Genomic DNA, 22,338 nt, shown 5'->3' on the forward strand with positions numbered 1-22,338 from the left:
AGGCGTTCCTCGTGCTCCTCCAGGGTCTTACTGAAGACGATGATATCGTCCAGGTAGACCAAGCATTCCCTGGGATTCATGTCACCTATGGTCTTTCCATTAGGCGTTGAAACGTTGCGGGAGCCCCACAGATGCATTGGGGCAAATGAGTAAATTGGTAAAAGCCCTGAGGACACACAAACACTGTCTTCTCCTGGTCCTCTGCACTCATCGGTACCTGGTAGTACCCAGATCTCAGGTCCAGTTCACTGAACCAGTTGCTCCCTGACACGTTAAGAAGTTCTTCAATTCACGTGAGAGTGTATTGGTCAGGCACGGTGCAATTATTCAGGGTCCGGTAATCCACACACAGGCGGACTGACCCATTATTTTTCCTCACCACCACGATTGGCGATATGTAGGGGCTACGGAACTCGGTCACAATCCCTGCCATCTCCATCTCCTGTAAAACGTCTCTCATGTCCTCCACATCTCGAGGAGTGATGCGACAGGACCACTCCCTGAAGGGAGTGGTTTCGCTTAACCAGATGGTGTGTTTGGCGTTTCGGCTGCAGCCCACATCCATCTCGCTAGTGGAGAAGGCAGCTTGGAGCCCCTCCCCCTTGTGGAATCTCAGTTACCCTGGCTCAGAGGTTGTAGAGGATCCTGTGCCCATATTGGGCTGATACCTTGCAACACTCTTCCCGGAGTACAGGGTGTATCGGTAGGGCAGACAAGGGTAGTTCGCCGGCATCCTGCAATTTTAGCTCTAATCAATGCCCGCGCCACGTCGGTGTTGGTTCCCAGTATGATCGGGGAACTTGGGTGTAATCGAGGCTCATATGAGAGCCGCCACATCCATGGTGTGCGACTTGCCGGTGTTCAGCTGGGGTATTTCCAGCTGAACCTTCACCATGCCGTCAATGGGGTAGTCCTCATTTCTGAGTCCCCATAGCTTCATCTTATCAGTCGATTGCAAGGGCAGATGTTTGAGATGAAGGTCAGAACGACCGGTAGAAAATGGTTACTTGAGATCCAATGTCCAGCAATGCCGATGCGTATATGCCATCCACAAGGACATGGATGATGGCAGCCGGTCCTACACAACGGTAAGCGTCCGATGGGGGGTTTTCTTCGGGGTCTGGTGCGGAGGTACTTTCTGAGGACAAGGGGCCATTTTTGCCAACTTACCCGGCAGGTCATGGCCCTAGGGTTGGAAATCCAAGGAGTTTTTTTTGTCTTTCTTCCGGACAGTCCCGTGAAAAGTGACCCTTCAGTCTACAGTTGAAACAGGTGATGCCACAGAGGTCAATTTTGGTCCAATAGGTAGGGGACAGTCTCCCGGATGTGTGGAGTTTGGCGGAAGGTTGTTTGGGAGGAGGGTCATCGAGGAGGTCGGCCTCTTTGGCCTTCTCCTTGTGGGAGTCTTCTCTTTGAGAGCATTGCAGTTTGTTCCCCTCGTGATGAGTCACGAGTTCGCGCAGGGGTCTGAAACTGGAGGATGGCCTGGATCCTGGATCTGATCCATGAGATCCTCGTAGTTGGGAGGATTTTCGGAGGAGATATTGCAACAGATTCGAGCCACTAAGGGATGATTGAGGGAGGCTCCCCGCAGGAATTGCCAGGTCCGGTAGTCGTCAAATTCTGCCATCCGGAGGACCTTTTTGTGGATCAGGGTCCACAGGGCTAGCTGTAACGATGGAGGAACTCGGACAATTTCTCATTTTCCATCTGCTTGAGGGCATGAAAGTGGGCCAACAGCGCAATTGGGTCGTCCTTTTTGCTGTACAGTACGTCCTGGTCAAGGCGCGTATCAGGTCTTGAGCCTCTGCATCGGGGTGGCCTTCACAGTACAAGCGCAAAATGTTGGCAGCGGGGGCCGCAAACACTCGACGATCCGTTGTCTTATTGCATCTGAGCATGTCCACCCTGGCAGCATCTGTTCCACGTGGGGTGAATTCCGGCGTGGATAATATAACCATGAAGGTAGTCACTGTGCCTTGCGGTGGTGGTCTGGTCCCAGACCACAGGACGCAACTACTTTGCAGCGTCCTTCTGTGTCCCTGACACTCTGAATGCTAAATGGGGCAGTGTCCCTGTCTAAGGGCTTGTCCCTGTAGCAGCCACAAAATGAACAGGGGAGTCGGAGTACTTGAGGTAATGGCCGCCGCAGTGTGACTGTTCTGTGCATGCGCGGGGTGTGCCAAAATGGCCGCCGCTACCTCAGGCCACATTGCACATGTGCAAACTACACTGCACATACACGGCCACATTTCCAAGATGGCGACGCCCTCGGCGGAGTTCCGGCGATGCGCTCGCCACTCCGGTCTCTACCGCAAACTCTTGCAGTCTTCCCGAACTCTCCCAGCCTCCGCTGACAGTCTCAGCGGAAGGCAAGGGGACACAGGGGGACCCAAGGGGGAACCCAGGCCACACTAATTAAGGATTGTTTAACACTAATAAAGGATTTTTTGAATAAACCATCAGTACTTGCTAAATGTGTACTTGCCTTTCCCACCAATCATCATATTGATCATTTAGAAAATCATAAGCATTTCTCTGCATTGATTATACAAACCAAAATGTTCAAAGAAACTCCCACATCCCACATATCCTCTAAAGTATTTTCAGAATATTCCGACACTATGCCATATATATTTAACTTGCTTCTAATAAAACTGAAAAATGGACGTGGAATGTATTGAATTGCTGAACATAAGAACACTACTTACTTAGCTACTTTCTTCTTACTTATATTAATAATGTCTATAACTATATTTTTTCAATAAAAAAAGTAAGCCTCAATGAGTGTTTATCCTGGAAATGCTAAATTAATTCAAAGGCGGTTTTAAATGCTGAGTTGGTTGACAAGATTAGTGCGTCTAACAGATATCTATATCAATTATATCAGATGTAAATGATGAGATTTTGTTGACATTAAGAGGAACCATTCCATGTTGTGCCAATCTGAGACAATTCTTTAATGTGTAATGCACTAAATTGGCTCCACTTGCATCAGTGGAAATTGGGTCGTTTTGGGAGTGTTGTTTTTTTCTCCTGTAAATTGTGTTATATTCTTTTTATTATTGCATCATTTAAATCTATGAAGTCGAAAATAGTATTACCCTTGCTCAAAAGTTCTTCACCACATGTACAGGTAGGAAACTGAAATAACACGTCATACACTGATCGCCGAGTGGTGCAATTTAAATTGTTATGGAGCAAATTGCATCATTTTATTAATGATACATATTCCCCGGTATCTGATATGCCTGTTCATGACTCACCTGGGGGAAATCATTTTAAATTATATATTCCATTACCCTGGTATACAGTATGCAGTAATTAAATAAGTGTCTTGAGTCTATTAAATTATCTGCTTCTTCCATGTAAATTTTTTTTATCTTAAATAAGAATACAAATGGATTATTTTCCTAAATATCCAAAAGTATTTAAGGGTCTTCATTTAAAAAAAAATTGGGTTCTGAGAAAAATCCTAGACGGGGACCAAAAAAATTGAACACTTAATAAATTTAATTGACATTTTACAAGCTCCCTGGAGTGCCTGATTATTCTACCCAGAGTTAAATTTACAATTCCTCAAATAATCTGAATTTCTTAAATGCTATATTTCACGTCACATATTTTAGAATAAAATGTAATTTCTCACAATACAGTACAACATGCATAAATATAACTGGGAAATTTACCAGATCATACACAGTTTTGACACTTACAAAAAGCGTTAATAGATTGTATTATTCAATACCTTTCTTGGCCTGCTGTATCCCAGAGCTGCAACAGTGTGGGCTCCCCATCTACTACCAACGTCTTCATTTGAAAATCTACTCCTTTTTTAACACAAAATGAAATTAAGGTGGTCAGTGTTGGTTTATTTAAACTTTTAGGGGTCTGTGTTAAGTGGACAAGAAGAAAAAGGTGTCATGCAATGTGTGCTCATTTGCGTGTCATTACCTAGAATCCTTAGCTGCAGTGAAAGCATTGCACGCCAAGAGATCATGGTGAAAGACAGGGTTACAGATCTGTGTGAGTCATGTGAATGTGCTCACACGTGATATTTTTATAGTTCCTGCGCTCCTGCTTCTGATCTCCACTGTGTGATTTGTATGTCAGCTGTATGATGCTGAAGATTCCCTAAACATGTTATCAATACATTTAAAAAATAATTAAAGCAGCTAGGTGTTATTATTATTACAATTATTTGTAACCTTATTTGAACCAGTGGTTTCCCCAAAGCTGAACAGCAGCCCTCTTATCTCAAGAGACCCTTTGTCATGATAATATCATGATATTATGTATTTTGATCCATCTGGTGCTTCGGGGGTTAAAAAGGTCGAGCTTGGGTTTGAAAATACAGTGTATTTGGTTTATGACCGGTCCAGGTTTGTCATGGGTGGGTGCTGCGCTTCAAACAGAATGTATTTGGGTGGGGGAATATCCTGGATGGCCCACTAGAAGTGACATGTGTTGGTTAGAGGGCCGTAAACATTAAGCAGAGCTGACTCTACCAGCCTCAAAGCAACCCCCACAGTTTCTGAATAATTGCTGGTACATTCCAGAGAGGGGTAACCATTAGGTTATGCCCTCATTGAAGGACTTTATTAAAAATGAGAATATCATGTGACGTCATCTACGGAACATGTTATGAATTACATATGTGTATCTGTGGCATCAAGTGGCATATAATGATTACAGACAAATCACGTTTAGCAAGATACTCATCAAGATCACGTTTAGAACAGATACTGTCGCTCTGGTTTTGGGACAAGACGGTCATGGTCATTACTCTTGTTGCATCCGTCATGAGTGGCTGAATGTATTGATGTGACTCACGTATGTGTAAGTATTAGTTAAGGAAGTTATGAGGACGTTTAGATATTGAGGCAGGATCTAAAGTCATTTTTGTAGTGTTCTTTTACTCTGTCATAAAACTGTCAATCTAACAGCTGATTAATGACAGGGGTGGGCTTATGTTGTTTCCATGGAGAAAGAATGTATTTAAGTGTAGCCTGGTACACCCTGGGCTACTAATCTGCACTGCCTAACACATAAGCCCTGGTACCAGTGCAGGCAGTGATCCATGCTCCTTGCTCCTGCAGTAAACAACTCCCTTGAGTGACAGGGCGTAGGCCTAAGGCCTGGGTACTGCCCTACCAGGGGCTCAGACCCAGGACCCTCCTCTGGGTACAAAAGGGGCTGCAGATCCAAATTTAGAGAGAAATCCCCTCCCTCAGGGGAGTGGGAACAGCTACCGCATATTTCACAGGGGATATGGGAGTCAGGGATAGACCTGTGGGGCCTCAAGCCCTGGGGTTTGTGTCTAGGGATCAGAGAGTGAAGAGTATGCTGTAATGTATGCTGTGTATGGCTGTACAAGAATAAAGAACCATTCCTGTTTTTATACTCCTGCCTGAGACTGCAGTTCTTCAGGGAGGGAGTGTTTTCCACAGGGGACTGCAGTTACCCATGATAGGCCCTCTGGAAATGGAGGTGCTGCACCCAGAAGAGAAGGTACTAAGCATAAAAAGCCTGCCCTGATTATCCCCACTACCACGGTGGATGCTCAGACCCAGATGAACGATACAGGTAGCACCATCATCAAGTAACAGCAGTGAATCTCCCTTAGGGTGAGGGAACATGTGTTACATAAGTCTTAGCAAAGATTATGAAAATCACATTTCAACAGAGGTGTGTTTGGACCAAACACGTGATATCTCGTGTTCCTGAGTCAGTGACCTCTCTGGGAGAAAACCAAAATTGCATTTGCGTAATGTTTAGGGTTTTCTGTTTCATCCTTTCATTTTGAGAAACTGTTCTGCATGTATTGTAATTGTATGTTCTTGTAATCCTTTTTCTGTAATCTAAGCACTGTATTTTTACATATATTAAAACATTTAATAAGTGATGATTTTGAGGTCTTGCACGCTCTGGCGAGAGTATTAACATTTTCGGAAACATTTTGCTACAACGGATTTTTGTGTGTTAAAGTGCATACTTTTTCTATAATAAACAGGGACCTGGGACCCTAGCAAATATTAATTTTACATCTTTTATGTGCATAACTATCTCGGGTGGTGGAAGCGAATAGATATGATTGCAATTGAGTAAGGGGTTAATATTAACTAATCGGAGGTACCTTGCGCAGGTTAAGATGAGTTGTCTAGAGTAGCCATGTGTATTAACCCTGATTGCATATGTAAGTCACCTGCCCACTAGTGTGCTGTTTGTGACAGCTGGTATATGGGGATGTATTTAGGAGAGATTTAACTCATTTGAAGGACCTTTGCGAAGGTGGAGAGGGGCAGCTTGATAGCTGTGTACTAACCATCCTCTATAGGAGATATTGTCCATTTGAGGGACCTTTGCGGAGGTGAAAAGTGGGACCGCTTGCAAGCGGAGTATTAACCCTTGTCCCGTATGCAGGTCACATGCTCACAGATGTGTCATATGTGACACCCCTCTACCCCACTCAACAGAGATACTTTTGAAAAACCCTTACAAAAATTATTGTCCAGGACAAACAATATGGCCCGAGGTCACCCTCACTAACGAGGCCAATAGAAAGCTAAGACATCATTGTGAGATGACATTGCAACTTCACCCTGCAACCTCTTTAAGGCCATACTCTACAAACATTAACAAGATAAAATATAAAGCATCCTTGCTTGAGACTACAACCTTTTACCCATCTGAAGGATCTAATTAGGCCCATATTTACTAAGCAGTCTTCTACTATAAGACACTTTCCGGCTCTTTAAGACACCTTTAAGCCCATTAACTTGAAAGGGCTGTAAGGCGTTTTCTAGTGACGGAAGATGTACAGAATTGTGCTCTGTAAATTTGTCCCTGAGATCTTTGCAATACCTACTGCTAATTCTCCAGATACTAATAAAGAAATAACTGCTCAAGGGAAGGACTTTTATGCTGGTTATTAGTAGGAGATAAACAGATGCAGTGGCATGCTCTTCACAAAATCAATAATGTACATTTGGCAATGGCATGTGTAATATTTTCTCCTAAACACTCGTGCTAGGGTAGTTACCTTGCATTTTCTCTTTGTCTGTTGTCTGCAATACTACATCAAAATGAAAGTAAAGCTATTTGTGGCTGTGCCTTTCACAGAGGGGAATAACTAAGAGACTGGAGTGCACAGTGGAGACTGTAGTATGGTACACATCTCCACTTAAAATTATAAAGACATAGGGGCTGATGTAGCAAAGTCTCACAGCTGCAAAAGTGGAGAAAAACTGGAGGAAAAAAAAAACAGCACAACTTTATCAAGGCAAAAATCCCATTCTTTTCAATGGGATGTTTTTTCTTTGATAAATTCAGCCACTAAACAATATGTCACTGGTAGTAAAGCAGCATCACTGGTAAAGATAGACATCTTTTTAGCGTCTTGTATAATTATAACATACAGTAGTAAATATAAAATATTTAAATATTGTAAATTGTGATTACTTTTGCTTTCAGTGTCAGATACGTTAGATGAAGCTAGAACATACCCAAAGTGGCACTTGTGTTCCCTCGAAATTCGTTTTTACAAAGTCTCATAAGAAAACTGGATTTTCCAACAGCTGCATCCCCAGCAAGAACGATCTTGTGAGCCTTCTCTGTGTTGGGATATTTGTTGACTCGGCCTGTGCTCTCTGCCTAAAATAATGAGAAGCATAGTTTATGATCATGTGCCAAATTACATTTGAGTATTCAATATATAGAAATGAATAAATATTGTATTGCTTTCCAATGATGTGGAGACTTGGTGAAAATTTATAAAGCAACATTTTAGATATATAAGGCTGCAACACGGTGCAGCATCTGCTGCACTTTTTTATTTTTAGTTATTTATTTTTCCATAAGGTAAATGATGTATCTGGTTTCCTAAGCTGAATTTTCTGCAATCGACAGTTTATATTTTGGCATACAGTATGTAGCGCTGTTTCCCCCACCCACTGGTAGATGAGATAGCTACTGAGTGTAGTGTGGTGCAGCTTTACCAATAGGCTCACAGGATGCCTGAACCTCCACTGCTACACGTCGAGTCCTCAGTGCATGCACATAATTGCACTAGACACGAATCTACAGGCTTCACTCCTTACTTCTTAATGTTGGGGCGAAAAGCATGGCTACCGTGGATATACGTCTGTGGGTATCGACAGACGGGGTACCCAGCAGGACGCACTTCAAGTACATGCAACGGCTCCAAGAAAGCCTGCAGAGTACTTATCAATAAGTGGAGAAAGCATCAGCACATCTGAATGCTTGCAACAAACGGTGAAACGACCATAAGGTCCGCCATCGGGAAATTCATCCTGGAGACGCCGTTCTCATCCGCAATTTAAGAATACCTGGCAAACACAAACTAGCCAACCATTGGCGTGATGGAGTATTCGAAGTGGAATCTCAGATGCCGGGCCTCCCTGTCTTCCGCATACCCGACGCAGAGGGCAGGGTTCAGGTCTGGCACCGCAACCACTTACTGCCTATCCCTCAAGTGGGAGATATGGATACGAAATAGAGACTACACCCTTGGCCGGTGAGCCCGAGGGACCTGACAAGAATTCAGAGACAGTAACAGAAACAACTGAGGACCCTATGGAAGGACCCTCTAGTAGTGCATAGCAAAATCAAGGGGCACCTCCCGAACGAGCTACTGTAAGGAATCCGCTCCTGGGTTTGGCTGAAACGAATTCCTTACAGAACTATGCAGTTTCTAGTCAACTCCCCCTTGTTTCTGCAATCAGTATCCCCTGCTCCTGCAATCACTGCAGCCTGCATGCCTCCTGTGCAGCTCAGCCCCTATTCGCTGGCTATACTATATAGAGCCAGCCCCTCCCCCCAGGAAGGGCTGAACATAAACCAAGATTCACTTGGATGTACTGTGTTTGCCACAAACACTCCTGCCTTAGCCATTTCTTGTTCCAGTGGCCTGCTGCATATTCTCCTTTCAGATGCCTGTTTCCTTGTTCCAGTGGCCTGCTGCATATCCTCCTTGCAGAGGCCTGCTTCCTGGTTCCTGTGCTGAAGCGCTGGATCCCTAGTGCTAACCTTTGGTGTTCCTTGGCCAGTCTGCATTCTCCCCTTGCAGAGGCCTGCATCATGGGCTGCTCCTGCTCCTCACGCAGAAGCCATTCCTACGCAGCAGCTCCTACGCTGAAACGCTACGCACCTGCTTTCCTGTTGCCGAACCCCAGCTTGGATATCATGAACCCTGCCTTCTCCAACCCTGACCCGGCTACGTCTGACCACGGAATCCGCACTAAGCACCTGACTCCGTGGTTTAAGGTCGGTGTATATGCATCCCCACCTCAGCCCTGTGGTGAGCATGTCCATTACAGCTATGGGTAATGGGCCCAGGCCACAAGCACCTACTCTGGAAGCTCCAATGAGCCCTCCTCTGGACCCCAGGAGTCCTTGTTTCATACCCACCAGAGACATTTCAGAGACCGTAGTACCTCAAATGAGAGAGCCAGAGCCTCAAGCTTACAATTGCTACTCCCCAGGGGTGACTGGTATATTCGACCCAGCCTTTGACCTTGATCGAAGGGCATGGTGTAAGGGGAGAGAATTCTGAACAAACACCTTGATCCGCACCGAGAGTTTGAACTTCCACTCCCATACTTCTGGCACGAGCTTGTAGCCTCAGTTGGCGACTTCTTCGGGGGTACTCTCTAGGGGGAAGTACTGGTCAGCCACATCATGGCCTGGGTAGCAGCACACTGTGTCCATACACTTCACTCCCCCTGGTGGAATCTCGGTTAACCCTGCTTGGTGATTAAAAAGATCCCCATATCCATCTTGGGTCGATATTTTGCAGCATTCTTCCTTTAGTACTGGGAGTATCCGTATGGAGGACAGGGGTAGTTCGCCGGCCACTTGCATATACGCTCGACCACATCACCACACCACAGCACCACATCGGCATTGGTCCCCAATATGATCGGGGACTTGGATGTTCTCGGGTCTCCGGGAATATCGGAGCCTCCACTTCAATGATATGAGACTTGCCGGTGTTCAGCTGCGGTATATCCAACCGGAACCTTCACCACACCATCAATGGGGTAGTCCTCATTACAGAGTCCCACTACTTCATCTTTTCCGCCGACTGCATGGGCAGATGTTTTATATGTTGGTTGTAGAAGGATCTGTATATAATCGTTACTTATGACCCGGTAGCGCCAATGTTCATGTCATCATTATGTAAGAGAACAAAAAAAGCAACATGGTATGGTACAGTTTCAACCTGGTGTAATTATCTTAGAGGTGAAAAATATCCACTCACACTTTTCTCCTTATCAATAAGGCAGTACAGAGATACTTCTCTCTCTGATAGAGCAATAAATCAGGACATCCACAGATGCAGACCCCCCTCTCTCTCTCTCCTCCTCTCCGTCGTAATAGATACACCCAAGGAATAACAAGAGAATCTAATTGCGCAATACGTTTCAAAATGTATTGAGATTTACAACAGATAATGCATATGGATATGCACTCACATGGAATATAAAAACGCAGTCATGGTACGAAATCCCGATTGAAATATAGGCAATTAACCGGTACACACCGCGTCTCAGCTGCCACGGCGTCACTTCCGGCTACGTGGGGTTGAGGGCGGAAGGACTGTGCTGGAGGATCTCCGGTTGCCAGGGCTTCGCGTCACACACTTGCACTGAATGAACTCTGGACACTGATACAACGCGTTTCGTTGGTACGACTTCTTCATTGGCAGGGGAATCAATCATCCCTAGATTCCTTTCTAATTGGACTGAATGAAAATGATTTAAATATAAAATTCACCTCCGTTACTAGTCCCCAGGAAATTGTGTTTTTGGACTTAGTCATCTATGTAGAGCAACGGAGACTAAAGACAAAAACACATTTCAAGCCAGTCGATGCTAACAACTTCATTTTGGAGTCCAGTTGTCATGACAGGAACTGGATTCGGAATATTCCGTATGGGCAGCTGAGACGTATTAAACAAAACTGTACTAATGAGGACATGTATCGTGAACAGTCAGAGATACTAATTGAAAAATTTAGAGAACGTAATTATGGGGAAAATATTATTAACAAAGCTGTACAGAAAATAAATTTAATGCCTAGAAGTGAAATCATTCCGCCAAAAAGCACAAAGAGTAAACACAAAACTAAGAATGTGGAATATATGTCATTTGTAACAGAATTTAATCGAGAAGCAACACAGATTAGAAAATTAATATCGAGACATTGGCATGTACTGAGGAATGATCATATACTGCGACGCCACATTCCGGAACAACCTAGTATCTTTTTCAAAAAAGCACCAAATTTAAAGAGTCTACTTGCTCCAACTGCAATGAAGAGAAATAGAGAAAAAACAAACAGCCATCATTGGCTAAATAAGCCTAATTGCTTTTACGGCTGCATTTCATGCAAAGTGTGTGCCCAGAAAAGTCTAGAAAATGTTGCCTTTAAATCAAACACAACGAAGGAGGTGTTCAAAATTAAAAATTATATTAACTGTAAATATTCATACGTGGTATACATATTGGAGTGCCCTTGTGGCCTCCAATATGTGGGGAGGACTTCAAGACCTTTACGAGTACGCATATTAGAACACATGGGGAATATTAAAAAAAGCTTATTAACCCATTGTGTCTCTAAACATTATAGTATCCACCATCAATCTGACCCTACATTATTGACATATAAGGGAATTGAGCATGTGCCAATTCATTGGAGAGGAGGCAACAGATTGACCTTTCTGGCCCAGCGCGAGACCTACTAGATTCATAAACTCCAGACGCTGGTTCCAGAGGGGTTAAATGTCAACATTGATATAGAAGCATTTCTATGAGTTTCATCTTTTTTTTATTAAAATGGAAATGTATTCCATGACCATCCTTATTTTTCTTTTGTATGATTATATATTTTTATATATTTTTTTATTGATTTGTCTTTTTTCCTGTTTCCTCCTAGGATTATTACATCTGATTATTTTAGCATTGTCATTTAGTTAATTGGATTGATACTAAAGTTATTTATTAATTATTTTTTTAATTTCCTCATTAATGGTTAGAGATATTTTTGTATGTTTAGAAAATTGGTTTTTAGATAAAAAAATGTTTTTTATGTTTGCGCTATTATGAATTGATATTTGTCATGCATTTGGAGCACTACTAAGGAATGAGTAGATGCTTAAATTGATTTTTCATTGTACAACATCATGTGATTGGGGTTAATTCAATTAGGCTTAATTTACATTCTTGGGCCTATAAATACATTGAGGAAGGGTAGGGTAATTAGATTCCTGAAGAAGTCGTACCGACGAAACGCGTTAAATCAGTGTCCAGATTTCATTCAGTGCAAGTGTGTGACGCGAAGCCCTGGCAACCGGAGATCCTCCAGCACAGTCCTTCCGCCCTCAACCCCACGTAGCCGGAAGTGACGCCGTGGCAGCTGAGACGCGGAGTGGAGCGGTGTGTACCGGTGAATTGCCTATATTTCAATCGGGATTTCGTACCATGACTGCGTTTTTATATTCCATGTGAGTGCATATCCATATGCTTTATCTGTTGTAAATCTCAATACATTTTGAAACGTATTGCGCAATTAGATTCTCTTGTTATTCCTTGGGTGTATCTATTACGACGGAGAGGAGGAGAGAGAGAGGGGGGGGTCTGCATCTGTGATGTCCTGATTTATTGCTCTATCAGAGAGAGGAGTATCTCTGTACTGCCTTATTGATAAGGAGAAAAGTGTGAGTGGATATTTTTCACCTCTAAGATAATTACACCAGGTTGAAACTGTACCATACCATGTTGCTTTTATTGTTCTCTTACATAATGATGACGTAAACATTGGCGCTCCCCTGAACCTTTGGAGAATCTTGGGACCGAACAGACTAGAAGAACAGTCTTAAACAAGGGTTTTGAGTTGCTTCTCAATTAGCACTTTCACACTGGGTGGTGGAATTGATTATGTTACTATATATACTAATGGATCACTGTTCACATTAATTATTCACCTAAGATATTTATTTATTATATATATTTTACACTATATTGATTTATTTTTATTTTTAGGACACTGTGCACAAGTTTTTGCGCCGTTACAATCTATTTCCTATCATTTGTGACACGGTAGCCAGCAATGCCGAGGAATATATGCCGTCTACAAGGACGCGTATGATTGCAGCCGGTCCCACTCGAATGAAGCGTCCGATGGGGGTGTTTCATTGGGACTTGGTGCTGCGGTGCTCTCCGAGGACGTTGTGGGTGTTTCTGCCAACTAGATCTTGCAGGTCAGGGATTTAGGGTTGGATGTCCCATTTTTTTGGGCTCCGGACAGATCTGAGAGAAGTGACCCTTCTGGCCGCAGTTGTAGCAGATGACGACACTCTGGTTTGCCTCGTTCCTGGAGGTAGGAGATCATCTCCTGGGCGTTCTGGGCGCCGAGGCAGGTGTCTTGGGAGGAGGCTCGTCCTCTGTACCTTCTGCTTCCTTGGCCTTCAGGGCAGAAGCCCCCTTGGACTCGTCCTTGCGGGACTCCTTGAACTTCTTATGAGCATTCAGGCGAGTGTAGTCTTCATGCTCTTTTACTAGCTTTAATAGCTCCTCGAACGTGGGGGGAGGTCCTTGGAGCAGGGAGCACCAAATCATAATGACTATATGACGGGTGGGGATAGCTCCTCAGAGGAACTGCTTGCGTCGATATTCATCCACAGTGTGTGCTGGGATTATATCGTGGCTGCGCAGTTTCCAAAGGACCAGCTGTATCTGTTGTATAAAGGTGGACAAATCTTTCCCATCCTTCTGTCGAAGAACCAGAGTTCACTATCATCCTCTTCCACGCCATAAACTTGTATCAAGTCCATGATCCTCTGAGCTGTAATGTCGGCATGCTGGTCCTGGTGCATGCTCACCATCGTAGAGGCGGAATATCTTAGGCTCTCCATTATCCATTGCCACTTCACGGCGTCGGTGCAGGACCATTTTTCCAGCACCTTAAGGGTATGTTATTTCCAGGTCTTGTATCTTTCTTCCCCTGTGGGAAAAGGAGACACCCCGGAGAAGGCCTTAAGCTTTCGATAGTTCTGTGCCTGGAAGGACATGGTTAGGGCCTCCACCAGTTGGGGTAGAGTTACGCCCATGTGGAGCCACCAGTCGACAGACGGCTGTGGTATGCAGGCTCTTGGGTAGGAGCTTGTGCAGGACTTCTCACATACTGGCTGAGTGTAGGTGACAAGCGTTGAGTGTAGGTGACAAGCTTGATGGGGTGCCTCTATCAGGGCACTTGAGGTGAAGGTTACCCTGGGATGGGTACGACTGCCCAGGTTGGTGTACTTGAGGCCCAAGCGTGAGTCCTCCATCCCCTGGGGGTGTAGGAGAAGGTGGATGCTTCCACCTGATAGGAGACGTCTGTGGAGGGTCCTGGAATGGACGCTGCCCGGGAAAATGGTAGTCCAGGGTATATGAGTGGGCAAACCTCGGGCAGGGTCTCTGATTGATTTAGGTCCTGAGGGGCATCTTCTATGCATATTTCTTGCTCGGTGGCCATTAGTATGACACTCCAACGATAAGTGTGGTTATATTTTCGACCTAGGATCTTGGCATCAGCCAGACCAGCAGAGCTTCTCGTGTGGTCGCGGATGGTAATCATAGACGTAAGGGTGGGGACTCCTCCCACTGCAATCACTTGGCGCAGGGGTTCATGGAGTTCTAAGGCCCAGTCGTGGACCTCTTGCTGAGAAAGTACAAACATGGTGTTCGAGTTTGGTTTCTCTAATTTAACTGCTGATTAGGGCACACCAGGTCAGAATCTCAGCAGTGCTTCCAATTGTAGCACTGTTTCCCCCACCCTCTGGGAGATGAGATAGCTACTGAGTGTAGTGTGGTGTAGTTTTAACTGTAGGCTCACAGGAGGCTCATGGGACATATAGTCCCTGCGTAGAGCCTTTCCCCAGTGGCCGTCACTTGCGCTACCGTCTGCGCATGCGCACCATCTTGAGCATGCGCGTACTCCACCAATATGGTGGTGCCCTGTTAAGAGAGCCACCAGGGACCTCCAGCAACCCAGTCGCCCCTCCACCAGCCACAGCGCCCCGCCACCCGCCGGATGCAACCGAGCACCTCCCCGAACTCTCCCCAGCCTCTGCTGCCAGTCGCAGTCACAGCAGGAGGTAAGGGGAGAAAGGGACCCAGGGGGGACCTGGCCACATTATATTCTTTTGTTTCTTTTAAACAAATTGCAGAATTGTTAAGACTAAAGTTCAGAAAGCTTTTCTGTTTATTTTATTTTCTTTCGTAGTGTGGGTCATTTAACGGACAAATTACTGTGTGCTTTGAAAGATATAAATACTTCCACACACAACTACCAAAGGGACATTACTTGTGTCTCTTATGTTGTTTCTAATTATCTAACACGATTGCAGAAATGTATTGAGTTCCCATCACCATTACTTTATTTACAGCCATTTCAATCAATCTGTCAATGTTTAATTAGACCCTTTCCCCAAACAAAATAAATATCATCTCTGGTCCTCTTTCCCCGAGGAGTTAGTTAGTTGACAGAGATGGAATTTTGCTCAGCAAGCAAATAACAAATGTGACGGTAGGACTAGCTGGCATCACACAACTGGGATGAAGCCCAGTAAGCTACCCTTAAATCTATGGAACTTGGCCACCTATGTAATGCTTATTGCAACCAAATGTATTTAATATCTGGTGGAGAACAGGGAATGCATAATGCACTATGTATGCAAGAATGTATTCCAAAGCCCTTTATCCCCTGTTAATGCAATCCCCAAGTCTAGTTGAGCAAGCAATATGAGGTAAAGTGTTTTGTGATCTATGTGTAAGCAGTGTGATGTAATTTGGGAGTCAGCCCTGTAAAGTGTTAATTGGATTATGTGACTGTATGTACTAATTTCTAAGATACCAGACTTGTAATGTGATTTGCATGTGAGTTGCATTTCTTGGAGGGGACTCTGTGATTTAATCATCTGAGGTTCCTGCAGATGAATGTGGATTTAGACAATGGTTGGGAGCGTGGATGTGTTACAGACATTTGGTGGGTGAGAAAGAGTGAATAATCAGGGATGGTGATGGGTTCTTAGCACGCCCTCTGGCTGTTGTGGCACCAACCTAATCTATGCTCTGATTGTCCAGCAGCCCCCTCCCATGTAACGGATAGCCACAGAGGGCTATATAAGGGGTGCTGCTGATCAGAGAATCAGATCTACCTTCAGAGAGCATCTGAGAGCAAGAGAGGCTAACAGAGACTGAGAGACACTCAGGAAGGAGTGTGGAGATTCCCTAAGAGGACATCTGAGAGACTGAGAGACATCCAGTGAAGGAGTTTGGATCTTGACAGTGACCAGCTGGAGATACATGTCAGAGAGGCTGCTGTGAGTGATATCCTGAACGAGAAGCGGACAGGGCAAGCATTCTTGAAGCAGGCTCCTGCACCTAGCGAGACTAGAGTCTACTCCCCAGGCCCGCAGTTGGTATTGTATGTTGTTTTGTACATCTCTGTTTTGTCTGCTGGTGTGCCAGAATAAACTCCATTTTATTCAACAACTTTGTCCTGTCCTTGTGCTAGTGATCCCGGTGGTTTCGGTGTAAAAGTACTTGTCTCCCGTGACAATAAACACATCTTCACTCCATCTCTACCTGTTCTTCTGTGTGTTTACTGCCTTTTACACTCAATTATTCCACCAATTACTAAAATACAATATCTGGTTAGATAATTAAGTGAAACATTCCATTGGGGGGAAATTGATCACACATATGTAATTTAATGCAGCAGTCTGCGTTGCTCACTGTTTTTCTGCTAATTTATACTTATTTAAAACCGGAGACAGAACATGAAACACAGACAGAGCTCAGTGCACAAGTAAGTAATTTATACTTACCTGAACGGTGGGAATCCCCAGAGATGATCAATGCTCCCCCAATCCCTGGTTCCTGAGCTTTGAAAGGCATTGTCCACTGGGCAAGAATACTTGTCCCAGTCGTCACAAAATGGCTACAGGTTAAGGGATCGCTGAAACAGCTATAGAAAGCTGCAACATCATTTGGAGTTGACATTGCAGCTTCATATTGGTGACTCTGGCAGCCATGCTTGTAAAAAACGTCAAGGGGGACCACAGATCAGCTCCAAGGGACTCCTTGTTAAGGTAAAAAAAAATATTGATTTTATTTTAGGGATGATTGCTGCTGCTTTAACATACTGTATGAATACACTGCAATAATTCACTATTTGAAACACAAAAAAATTTCCTTCTACAATTCTGCAGTTTCCACAATTAATTTTTACATCTTTGCTGATTTATTGCTGAAAATTTGAAAACTGTTTATGTAGATGACGTGCAGTATACATTGGTTACCTGTGCAGGCAGTGCTGAGATACACTTTCTTGATGAGGCCCCTGAGCTGCTTCTGCTGACTGGTTGTGAGGGTCTCCAGTCGAGAAGAGTACTGTTCGTGTCTGGTGCATACGATTCTTCATCTCGGATTTCTGGAACCTTGGACCAGATAACATTGCACAACATGTTGGCAGGGATTCTGTAAGCTCTATCGAAGCTCGATCCCACATTAACTGGGATTCACTTTACTTTGGAGCTTTAGTGAACATCTCCTTTGGGGGGTATTTAATTGAGAAGCGATAATGCAGATTTGACACTACTGCACAAAAAGTCCAAATGACTTAAATAAGAGATTTCATGCAGTAGTGTCAAATCGTCACTATCGCACCTTCATGAATTACTCCCTAAGGGACAAATTCAATCATCTTTTTTACATTTTCATTAAAAAAATAGTGTGTTATGATTAACGGGCGTTAACTTTGGTTATCGTCACGTTTAAATATGCTAACAGAGTTTAGTGAATCTAGCCCTTAGACTGGCATGCAATAACATAAAATATAATAAGACTACACTTCAGCAAATATTTTTATCATTGTAAAAGGTGCATCTTTATGAAAGGTGCAGCCCATAAACATATTCTTTAGTGTGACATACTAAACTTGTTTTCTGCTTCAGATATATTTTGAAGAAAATATTTGTGGTATTTTTAGCCATAATTAGCTTTGAAATTCAGCTTTTTTTTATATCTCAAAAGGTGCTAAATTATTTCCTCTGTTAGGTATGACCTCCTAACTAAGCCCTAACAGCAGAATAGATTGAATATGCCGTGTTATTTTTCATAGTGTTTGCTGCAGCTTGCTTAATTTGGCATGCAATAAAAATTAACACAAAACAAAATGTTTGCATATGGTATAACTGGGAATAGAATTCTCTGCCATTGTGATAAAAATACAAAAACAGGCCGCTTGTGTAGTATTTGGATTCTAACTCTGCTGCTATTTCCCAACTTTTTATTAACAACTTGAACCCTTCCAGAGAACCAAAAACTACCAGAGAATTCCACCATGAAGGTATGTGGTGAGAAAAGAAAAGAGAGAAAAAAGAGCTATTGTGTGAAGAACTGGGTCTATACATTAAGATATACTGTATTTGAGCTACTGTAAGTGCACCACCACAATTTGGTGTATTTAGCATTGTCCCTTCGTTATTAACGATTTCAAAGTCATCATCCACCAATGTCAATGGCATTAAAACTGCTTTTCATGTTTGATTCCCATTTCATTGCTGATTCCCATTTCGTGTGATTTCAGCTTGTATTCTTCCCGGACATGGAGAATAAAGGCTAGTGTGTTTTTTCATAGATAAATATGTTCAGAGACTTACATCTGTATCTGACGCATCACCACCAAAGCTCTCGTGTGCAAAACGTGATCTGTGAACAATTCTTTGAGGCCTGTATTCGACTTCTGAATCATACTCATTGGAGTCTCTTAAAGTGGATAAGCCACTGTCTAGACAGCTCTCTGGAAGGCTGTCAACCTCACAGTTCATTCTTTGCATGGGATCGCAAGCGGCTAAAGAATCGTAGTCCTCATCTAAGAAGGATGATCGCGGAGACCTGACAAAAATGACATATTTTTACTTAGGAAAACATAATTCACATAAACATCATATTTTTAGTCATTTCAAGTGTATAGTGCATGATAATGTAAAAAATATAGAAATGGCCAATAGAGCAGCAACTCAACACAAACCTCATTAGTCCTGTCCTTGCTGAAGACTACTGGATTGTAATTGGTAAAAGACCCATGCAATGGTATCTATTTAATATATCTTTTAAAAAATCTGAGAATTAAGGAAAAAATATGTGTATGCAAGATTTTCCTCATAAAATATGCATATTTCCCTTTGCTTAGCAGTCTAATGGAGCCTGATTCTATGTGAGAGAAACCAGGATTATATTGCATTGTCATATATAGTTTACACCACTGAGAGAAGTTGTAACTATCTATATCCAATGCATTCTCTCATGACCACTTTTACTACAGAGGTGTTACTGTTCCTCATAAGTTACATTTCAGAGCACCAAGTTAACCAACCAATGCACCAGTACACAAGTAACTAACCGTTCAGACAGGAATGTATTAACTCCCAAACTTTAGTAATGGCTCTGTCCAGTAGGTGTTTTTAGCAATACCTGGCCACGAGAGAGTAGTTTTAGGCTAATCTATCAATAGCAGTGTCTGTGTTATGTAATTAAGAACAACTAGAAGTAGCACACCATGGGAATATCCTGAGTAGAAGGGACCCTGGGCGAACAGACCCTTGCCTAACCTCAATAGAGAATGATAACCCTGGTCCAATCTACAGCAATAGTCTCCACTCAGCATTCCTCAAACACCATAAAGACTGTGCCACTGGACACCCTGACTAGATCAATGTTTGCACCCTATTCAATCAATCCCCAATTTGTTAAGTTGGGGTGAGTTATCAGTCCTTCTGCATACCTACCCTGCTCAGAATCTACAGTTAGTAGCCTTGTGATTCTGCAACCGGCACCCTAGGGCTACACACACATACCATGTGGCTTAGCAAACAATCTGGTTAGTCGATCAGCCACATAATAAGATTTAATCCGATTTAAGTTTCCCTGCAGCTGTGGAAAAATAATAATTTTGGCGCTGTTGCCAGGGTTCCCTATGACCACTAGTCACTTCTACAGATGTAGCGTGACATTGTTCAAACAGAAATCCTATCACTTTATATCAAACAATATCACAGAGGTTCCATAGGATTCAATGACAGTGTTGGTGCAGAATATCCAAATGCTGTATATCCCACTATATGGCACCAGTGGTAACAATAAAACCTGCTACATTGTATATAATTGCATAATGTGATGTCCCCATAAAAGGCACATTATTAGCATATTTGCCATGCAAGATATTTGGTACTGTAGTTATCTTAGAGTTAAGGATTGTAGGGTATAAACAGGGCCGGATTACCCAATAGGCAGACTAAGCATGTTCTTATTGCACCAGCAAAGCAGGGGCACCACAAAAAAGGAGATTTTTTTTTTTTTTAAAGAATTTGATATTTCAAAAAAAAGCATCAAAGTAGTCACCATGGGAAAAATCTAAACTTTCTTGGATTTTCTTGCACTCACCTATATACGCTTTCCCCATTTTTCTGTTCTCTTTTATAACTTATCCCCACCTAAACCAGGTGGTGTACTACCAACGTAGATCGAAATAATGTGAGAAAAACAGATCCTGTCATGCGTTGCGATAAATTTATGTTTAATTATTGATATATTTTTCTGAATTATATATACTTAATTCGGTTTTTTTTCCCGTATATGTTATATATACCAAAAACGGTGGTAACATTGGTTGAGCGTTTATTAATCGAATATTCAACGCAAAATTTGGAAAATCTGTCCGTGTTGATTAGAAGGTCACAATAGTTGCAACATCTGCCGTTTCTAAATATTCTCATTTTCCCCATTAGAACTCAGCACCGGCGCCTTTTTATAAGTTAGTTCTCTATGGCTCGTCGCTGCATCAGTACTATGCGACCAATGCCCGGCTTTGCGTAACCCCCACATTTCGTGCATAATCTCATTTCGTTATGGTTTTGGGCGACGCAAGCCATAGAAAGGATACAATCCCTATACTAAGAATTTGTTTCAAATTTGTTTGTTTCAAAATTCAGTATTTCGCATGTTCAATACGTTTGTATAATTTTCAATACTGTAATTATTTTCAAAGCAAATGCAAGTATTATACTGTTTTATTAGTAACTTAAAAAAAACGTAATGGTAATAATGCCAAATATTTATGCGTTCTGTATACATTTTTGGTCAATCAAAAATAAAACCGTTTTTATTGAAATTGCAAATACAATTTTATTTCATGGTTTAGGATTATTTTTATTTTAAATGACATACTGTATGGGAGGCACTGTAATCATTTCAGGGCTTAGGGACTATAAAGGTCTTAATCCGGCCCTGGGTATCAGGTAAATAAACCCCTTACTATTCATGGTGTTCACCACTGTATGCATACTATAGTTTAGGGGTGTGCAACTTCTTGAGCTGCGGCCCCCGCGTTCGCGCCCCCCTCTACCAATGGGTCGGCGTCAAATGACGTCGTGGGTCATGTGACATCATGACATGTGACCCCACTGCATCATTTGACGCCGTGTTGCCATGGCGACGTGTCGCCGAAGACCCGGCTGGCAGCAGGTAAGCGAGTTACAGAGGCCTCACGCCTCCCACGGCATTTAATTTAAATGCCGTGGGGAAGAGCGCGGGTCCTCTGTAACCGCCGCACCCGCCTTAGAAATTCTCACCGCCCCCCAGTTTGCGCACCGCTGCTATAGTTCATGCTTTGATGATCACTGCGGCCACTAAGGGTATTGATAGATTATTTTATTTAAACAACACGTGTTTTTACTAAATTCATCGTCCAGCCAAACCATATAAAGGCAGTTTATATTCACCAAGCTTGATGATTATAAATGTAATAACCTGAAGATACACAATAGTTACATTTATAGACAAAATCAATGATTGCAAAGCCTTTTTTTTTTAAATACTGTAAGTGTACTGAATGTGTTCAGACTGAATTCAAAACAGAACATATGTTCTATGTTCTTTGTTTCTAAACATAAATAAATTTGTTATTTGAATGAAACACAAATAAAAGTAAAATGATACCTGTCATAAGGAGAATGACACCTGTTCAGTTTGGGACTGTTTCTGGATATTGTACTCCCAGGTGAAGTGTTATTTGCACGCTGAAAAAAATATATATTTTAATAAGATGTGTAATCTTTTTTCAAAAGTACATTTTTATACAGTGCCCTTATGTCTGTATTATATAATAATTTACTGTATTTTCATTGTCTGTATGGTCATTTTGTATAACACTGGGCATTATATTAAAACAATAATATAGAGCACTGTTTCCCAACAGCGGCACCCTGGG

General features: G+C 42.8%; 1 protein-coding gene across 1 annotated transcript in view; it reads right to left on the reverse strand.

Annotated features, from left to right (window-relative positions):
* The window catches only part of RASEF (RAS and EF-hand domain containing), a 145,973-nt gene that overhangs the window by 17,496 nt on the left and 106,139 nt on the right, over window positions 1–22,338 (reverse strand). The window contains exons 9-13 of the mRNA XM_075598851.1: window positions 22,068–22,147; window positions 18,731–18,965; window positions 17,369–17,506; window positions 7,506–7,653; window positions 3,749–3,830 (exon numbers count right to left, since the gene is read on the reverse strand). Of these exons, the coding sequence (XP_075454966.1) occupies window positions 3,749–3,830; window positions 7,506–7,653; window positions 17,369–17,506; window positions 18,731–18,965; window positions 22,068–22,147 (683 nt within the window). The remainder of the gene's footprint in view (window positions 1–3,748; window positions 3,831–7,505; window positions 7,654–17,368; window positions 17,507–18,730; window positions 18,966–22,067; window positions 22,148–22,338) is intronic.

The sequence above is a fragment of the Ascaphus truei genome, chromosome 1 (genome assembly GCF_040206685.1).
Source record: "Ascaphus truei isolate aAscTru1 chromosome 1, aAscTru1.hap1, whole genome shotgun sequence".
Lineage (NCBI taxonomy): Eukaryota > Metazoa > Chordata > Amphibia > Anura > Ascaphidae > Ascaphus > Ascaphus truei.